This window comes from Beta vulgaris, chromosome 3 (assembly GCF_026745355.1).
Source record: "Beta vulgaris subsp. vulgaris cultivar EL10 chromosome 3, EL10.2, whole genome shotgun sequence".
Taxonomy (NCBI): domain Eukaryota; kingdom Viridiplantae; phylum Streptophyta; class Magnoliopsida; order Caryophyllales; family Amaranthaceae; genus Beta; species Beta vulgaris.
Window position 1 is genome coordinate 17,855,631 of NC_079204.1, and position 7,632 is coordinate 17,863,262.

Genomic DNA, 7,632 nt, shown 5'->3' on the forward strand with positions numbered 1-7,632 from the left:
AAGATTCTTTTTATCTTTATAAAATAATATCTCTTAAATCCGAAAACGAGTTATTTAGAAAGGTAAAAATCTGATTTCAACTAAAAGTCCTTTATTTTATAATATCTTTGGAAATATTTATTTATTTTTAAAAAATACTCATTAAAATAATAAATAAATATAATTATTTATCATGAGTACATTTTTTTGAGGAAAAAATAGCAAGCTATTATTAATTCAAGGACAAAGTGTTTATGAGTATATAGGGTGCCATCTCCACAGGAGCATGGTTTTCCCAAATTTGTTCAGTATCGAAAGAAAATAGCTTAGTTAAGTTATGGACTACGAAGTTCCCGTCACGTAAAACATAAGACCACATTATAGAAGTAAATGAAGTACATGAAGAGAAGATATTATGAAGAATAGCATCAAGGTACGAGAGAAAAATGACACTCCTTGAGAGACGGTTGACGAGCACTTGGGCTTTTCAAAGGATTGGACTCAAAATATTTAATTTGCTGCAATTTTTTGTTGTTGTTATAATTGTTCTATATCTGTGAAGAGACAAGAATTAACTTCCAAGAAATGGGATTTTTTTCTTATTATGTAGATGATAAATTCAGATTTTGAGCTGAATTTTATGGTACATTGGTTCACTTTTGATGATTGGTTGCTAAAGTTCTGGATTGTTTGATAGTTGTCAATGATGTCATGGTTCATGCTGAGTAGGAGGGATTGCTTTTCCCACCTCTATGCTTAATATTTTTATTCTTTTGACCATATCTGGATCTTTAGAAGCCTTGATATTATAATTTATGATATTATAATTTATGTTATATTACTTATGTGTTGTTGTTGTGGGGTGCAATGATAATTCTAGGAGTTTTTTTTTTTTATTTCAGAAATGGACCGTTTTAACCAAATATCACGGAGGAAGAAGAAATGTCAACAAATTCAGTTGGTAGTGTCACTAATTTGTGTTACGTATATGATGTATTTTATGTGGTACATGATGAGCATAACAATTGCAAAGAGTCTTGATTTGACGGGGAGGAAAATGTCTAGAAAAAAAATGCGTATGGAGACTTTAAGAAGGCTAATTCGAGAGAGTGATGTATCTTGTAAAAATGAACTTCGAGTGACTAGACATACTTTTAATGTGCTTTGTGAGATGCTTAGAGATATAGGAGGACTTAGTGGGACTCGAAACATGTCACTTGAGGAGATAGTAGCGATGTTTATGTATATATTGGCTCACCATAAGAAAAATAGGTCTATTGGACACTTTTTCATTAGAAGTGGAGAAACGGTGAGTAGATAGTTTCACCTTTGTCTTACGGATGTCCTAAAGTTACATGAGCACTTACTTACCAAGCCTACACCAATAGCCGATGACTGTGAAGATGATAGATGGAAACCTTTCAAGGTATTTCACCTAAATCCTTTATGCCCATTGAATAGAATTAGGGTTGAATTTTTTGAGTTCAAATGATTTAAATTTATTACTTGTTTTGTAGAATTGTTTAGGTGCATTAGATGGCACCTACATTAACGTGAGGGTGCCGGCAAAAGATAGAGCAAGGTATCGAACAAGGAAAGGCACCATAGCCATGAACGTATTAGGGGTTTGCACGCCTAATCTGGAGTTTGTCTATGTACTACCTGGGTGGGAAGGTTCTGCACATGATTGTCGTGTGCTACGGAATGCTATTTCGAGGCCAAATGGGTTAAGGGTTCCTCGAGGTAACTTAACATAGCATTCTATTATCTAAAAAGTTTCTAAATATAGGAAACATGTAGTAATTATTTTTTTTAAATATAGGTAAATATTGCTTGACTGATGCTGGATACACCAACTGCGATGGGTTTTTAGCTCCTTTTAGGGGACAAAGATATCATCTCAAAGAATGGACGGATAACCTACCACGAAGTGCCGAAGAGTATTTCAACATGAAACATGATAGGGCCAGAAACGTGATTGAGAGGTGCTTTGGTTTGCTAAAAAGGAGGTGGTCTATACTGAGAAGTCCATCATTCTTTCCTATTCGGACTCAAGGCCGCATTGTTATGGCATGTTGTTTACTCCACAATCTCATTAGGAGAATTATGCCTACAGATGACGTAGCTTATGGTTCCGATGAAGAATCTGAAGATGATGATTTAGATGATGATTCGGATGACGAAATGGAGTTCATTTCAACTCTTGAAACCTCGGATGCCTGGACTAACTTCAGAAATACTCTCGCTCAAGATATGTTTAATAGTTGGAGAGCTAGAATTCGGCAATGAACTTTGACATATTGATATTTTTATTTTTCAGTTGTGTTGTTGAATGTCTATGATCTTTTTTAGTCTTCTAGGTACCTATGATATTTAAGTTGTAGCAACTATGTGATATAAATCAAGTTATTGATAACTTTTGGCAAATTTAATCTCTCGACCTTTTTAGTTTGGCAAATTTAATCATCGGTGTTCTTGTTTGCTTGTAAAGTTATCCTTATTGATTCACATCCATTTATTTTTGCAAATATGCATCTGCTTTTTTGACCTTGTAGATGTTTTGGATCTTATTGTCTGCTGTTGGTGCCTTTAGTAGATAACATCCAATTATTTTTGCAAATATGCTGCTGGAACCTGGTGGTCAGTTTGAACTAGTAGTGCTGCTGGAACCTGCTGGTGTCTTGGTTATGTAAAGTACAATGTCATGAATCACGATCATTCCTTTAATATGGGGATGAGGTTTCCTGAGATGTTGCAAGTTATTATTTTACCTATCTGATGCAGTAAAGACTTTAGAGTAATATATAAATTACTAAGTACATGGAGGATAACTTTTGGATCAGTACATGCAGGAAGAACAACTTAAGGATGGAATATTAAGAATGAGCATATTGGTGTATTACTTTCTTTCTTGGCTACACCATTAAGATATTGTTGTTTAATAGCATTGTTCTGCTTCTTTTGTTAATATTGTTCTACTGCTAGTTCTGCTAATTTGCATAGCTATAATATATAATACTTCATAGGATGGAAGGGGATGCAACAAGTCAAGTAAGCCAAGAGGGAGGTAGCCGGGGAAGGGGAAAAAACAAGCGTTATTGGACTCCAAAAGAGGATGAAGTGCTAATAAAGGCTTTGCATGAGTTGGCTATCGACCCCAAATGGAAGAGCGAAAATGGGTTTAAAAGCAGTTACATGAACAAGTTGGAGGAAATGCTTTATTATAAGATGCCTTCTTGTGGCCTGAGAGCGGAACCTCATATTAAGTCAAGGCTAAAATATTGGTCAGACAAATACACCGCTTTAGCTGAGATGTTAACCATTAGTGGATTCGCGTGGGACGATGAAAGAAAGATGCTCTAAACTGATAAAACTGTTTTTGATACTTGGACTAAGGTAAACATCACTCTCCACTTCTTTATTATGGTGTGTCAAATTACTTATTTTTTTTGAGATAAAAACAGTAGAATTTGAGATAAAAACAGTAGAATTTCAGTGATCAGAGCTGTCATTACTATAACTGGGGACCTGTACAATTCAATGACAGGAGGTTTAGTTACTGGATTATGTTATTAACTCTAGCTGATTCATCAAAGAAATTAATCAATGAAAGATCTCTCTTCTCTATCTTATTCTCTCATTATTGTGAATTATCTCTCTCTTCTGTTCTTTTCTACTCTCTTCTACATTCTGTTTTCTTTTCGTTCTCTCTCTGGTTCATAACTTGAACTCATATCTGGCAGTTCCACCTACATTCTGTTTTCTTTATGTTCTATTTGGATATAATGTGATGGTTCCATTTTGCATATTTTAATGAAATTATGGGGAAAGTGAAGCTTAGATTATGTGCATGCACTGAGAATTGCATCGAGTTTTCTTGTGCAATTTGGTACTTTGCAAATAACAGTCAGTGGTTAAGCCTGCAATTTCCTGGATATTGTCAGATCTAGAAAATCGTATGAACTATAATTGCCAGAGATTTTAATTTCTAAAATGTTACTAGAGTTGAGTACTTTTTGCATTTTGTTCCACCCTTCAGAAAATGTTGTGCACTACTTTACATGCTCTCATTCCATTTGAAGGGTGGTTGTTTCCCTGGCAGTTCCACCTTCATAAGAAGTTTGTGTGGGGGCTTGAAAATGCATAATATTTGAGGTCATGTCTATAGATTTGTAGATGACAGTATGCATAATATTTGCTGTAAATACCTCTGTTTACATCCTTTGGAGTTAATTAGTCATGTCTATAGTTCCTTGTTGCTGAAAAGGACTTAACATGACTTTTCATGTTGTAGACTCACAAGAAAGCCAAAGGGCTTTATGGGGTGCCATTTCCACACTTCGAGACACTTGCTGAAATTTATGGGAAAGATCGAGCTACTGGAGATGTGGCGGAGTCATATGTTGGTGCAATCAAAAAAAATGGAAGCAGAGACAACTAGTGAGAGAGTGACACTTGATAGTGATGATGACGATGACGATGATGCTGATTCCACCATAGTAAAGGGGAAAAAACCAGCTATGAGACAACTAGTGAGGGTCTTGAACCTTCCATGAAGAAAGCAAAGGTGCTGAAGAATCTCAAGGGAAAGGAGAAGATACCAAAGGAGAGAAGAAAGGATGAAACACAGAATTTGTCTGCTGCCCTTCTTAATGTTTCGAGCAATTTCGGAAAAATATTTGGTCATATGAGCTCAAATCTTGCTACAATGGCGTATGCTTGGTCAAAAGCCGAAGAAAGGGAGCAACTTAAAGATGATAAGAGCAACAATGTCTTAGAGGAGGTGATGAAGTTAGAAGGTTTATCTCCTTCCGAGGCTCTTCAAGCTGCTACTATTCTGATTGGAGAAGAACCAAAGCTTCGGATCTTCCTTCAAGCTCCTCCTAGTATGAAGAAACAATATGTGTTGGATCTTCTTAAGAAGTAGTCTCCCTTGTATGCTTTTGATCAATTTGGTTGTTAACGTTTAGTTTTCAAACTTTTGTCATGTTTATCTTAAAAATATATGCACACTTTTTGGATATAATTATCGGAAGAAGTTGCTAGTTGATGAAATAGAACTTGGTTTTTTTTATGTAAGAAGTATATTTGAAGTTATCTTATTTGTTTGGAAGTGAATATCTATGTTGCTACATTGTTTCATATAAAATTTTAGGCACTAAAATAACATTTTTTTAGAATATTTTAAATTTAATATAATATTTATAACAAAATTAGTGTATTTTTTTTTGAATTTTTTATAAAATTTTGAATTTTCTAGAAACTTTCAAAATTTAATGTGTTTTTATACAATTTATATATATAAAAATATTTTTATGTCGATTATACAAATAAGAGTAATATCATCAAAAATCAATTCTACTAATAAGTTGAACCAAACAAAAAGTAAGGGAGTCATTAGGACAATGATTCCATTCCTACATGAAAACAAACAAGTGTTCAAGGTAACACCTTCCCATTCCATTCCATCCTTGCATCCCATTCCATTCCCTTTCCATTCCTTAGTTTGAACCAAACGACCCCTTAGTCGCTTACATCCAAGAATAAGACTTTGTGATTGTAATTTATTGGGCAAGAATTAGGGCCGGGCATTGCATGTTGTTGCTCCTTCTCGAATGTTGACATGGCACCACTTTAGCTCTAACGAAGACGTTCTTTGAAAAATGTCAAGAGATTTAAGTTTGGAACCTTTAAATTCATAGTTAAAATGTCGTAATTAATTTTTACCGTCAAGCTAGAGCTCCTATTTGTAACAAAATTCCAACGTCAAATATTGCATGCTTTTGTCTTTTTAATCATATATATAATATTAAAGCAAGAAAAAATCATCCAACGTGGCAATCAGCAGTGAAACAAGGCCTCACAATGCACGCCAAAGAATTGAAACATTGCAGTAATTGAACATGTGGCATTCTCTCAAATCAATGACAGGTGGCATCACATATTTTCTTAATTCAAGCAATAAATATCATTGTATCAACACGTACATAATTAAGAATGTTGATATGAGAGGAATAATAATCTACTTATTTGGTGCCAAGTTTCAAGCAATATGATAGGAAGATGCTTAGGGAAATTCTTTTTTAATGGACCTTCACATACTTAATTGAAGGATTATATCAAATGTTGCCAAATTGAGTAGATAACATCGTATCAATTTAGGTGTATTTTGGAAATTCGTTAGCAATCAAAGCAGACAGTATACGTCCATATTAATATTAATAATTGAACAAAAAGAAAAAGAATCAATATAATGTTACGAAATATTGCAATTTTATATTTCATAAAATTGATTCCAAAAAACTATGCAAATTCCGAAAGCAAAAGCAAAGCTATTAACAAATCAGTTTTTATATCTCTTAGGGCTTGTTCTCTTCGGCATAAAACAGCTGAATTGAACTGAACTGAACTGAACTTATTGGAGCTGAATTGAACTGAACTGAACTTATTGGAGCTGAACTGAACTGAATTGTTTTGAATTGAATTGAATTAAATTAAATTAAATTGAATGTAATAGATATATAAATAATATTTTAAACAATAACAATATGAATATTAAATAATAATTATAATGATAAGTAATAATAATGAATAATAATAATAGTATTTTGGATATTTTTAAATGATGGTTATAAATAAATAGTATTAATAATCATAAATTAATAATAATAATAATTAATGATAATAATGATAATTAATAATTATTATTTTATATTATTTGTATTAATATATTAATACTTGATGATGATATATAATAACAATAATATCTAAGAAGTAAATTAATATTACTATTATAATAATTAGATTTAATAATAAAAAAATATTTAATAATAAAAATAATGATTGGGTTGGACTGCGAAAATTACATCATAAACCGTCTTGACGCGATTTGATTGGTTTATGGGATAAAAAAAGTGGGTTTACTTGTGCTTTGACCTAAACCATGTTCCTCCTAATAATAATAGTAATAAGAATGAGTAAAGCTATAATAAACAAAATAATATATAGAAACAACAACAACAACAACAACAACAACAACAACAACAACAACAACAACAACAACAACAACAACAACAACAACAACAACAACAACAACAACAATAATAATAATAATAATAATAATAATAATAATAATAATAATAATAACAATAATAATAATAATAATAATAATAATACTTAATAGTAATGATATATAATAATAATAATAATAATAATAATAATAATACTTAATAGAAATGATATATATTTAAATAATAATAATAATAATAATAATAATAATAATAATAATAATAATAATAATAATAATAATAATAATAATAATAATAATAATAATAAGAAGAAGAAGAAGAAGAGTAATTAGTAAAATAAATTATACCAACATAATAATAATATTTAACAAAATGGTTATAAAAGAATGGAGCTGAACTGAACTAAACTGAACTGAACTGAACTGAACTGAACTGAACTGATGAAAGATGAACTGAACCGAAAATAAGCTGGGGAGAACAGGCCCTTAATTAACAAATTGATTTTTTGAATATTATTCTAAAAAAAAAACACAATCGATTATGGGTCCCATATAATACTGATATCAATATTTTTAACGGTGACTACAATACAATACATAAATCATTTCATTACTTAATAAGATAC

At 31.6% G+C, this 7,632-nt stretch overlaps 2 protein-coding genes across 2 annotated transcripts; both read left to right on the plus strand.

Annotated features, from left to right (window-relative positions):
* The first annotated feature begins 847 nt into the window (after positions 1–847).
* LOC104906863 (protein ALP1-like) lies at positions 848–2,433 on the plus strand. Its single transcript, XM_057393252.1, has 3 exons — positions 848–1,405; positions 1,497–1,722; positions 1,802–2,433. Exons 2-3 carry the CDS (start codon positions 1,590–1,592, stop codon positions 2,266–2,268), a joined length of 600 nt encoding a protein of 199 aa, XP_057249235.1. The 5' UTR covers positions 848–1,405; positions 1,497–1,589; the 3' UTR covers positions 2,269–2,433.
* Positions 2,434–3,315: 882 nt separating this feature from the next.
* Positions 3,316–5,111, plus strand: LOC125495840 (uncharacterized). The gene is made up of 2 exons (XM_048640656.2): positions 3,316–3,375; positions 4,274–5,111. The coding sequence occupies exon 2, from the start codon at positions 4,532–4,534 to the stop codon at positions 4,904–4,906; it is 375 nt and encodes a 124-aa protein (XP_048496613.2). The 5' UTR covers positions 3,316–3,375; positions 4,274–4,531; the 3' UTR covers positions 4,907–5,111.
* Positions 5,112–7,632: the final 2,521 nt, after the last annotated feature.

What these genes read in the sequence shown, in the direction of transcription:
- LOC125495840 (XM_048640656.2), top strand. Translation starts at nt 4,532, where the DNA reads ATGAAGAAAGCAAAGGTGCTGAAGAATCTCAAGGGAAAGGAGAAGATA.
- LOC104906863 (XM_057393252.1), top strand. Translation starts at nt 1,590, where the DNA reads ATGAACGTATTAGGGGTTTGCACGCCTAATCTGGAGTTTGTCTATGTA. An exon ending in TGGGTTAAGGGTTCCTCGAG is followed by an intron (nt 1,723 to 1,801) that starts GTAACTTAACAT and finishes TTTTAAATATAG; the next exon opens with GTAAATATTGCTTGACTGAT.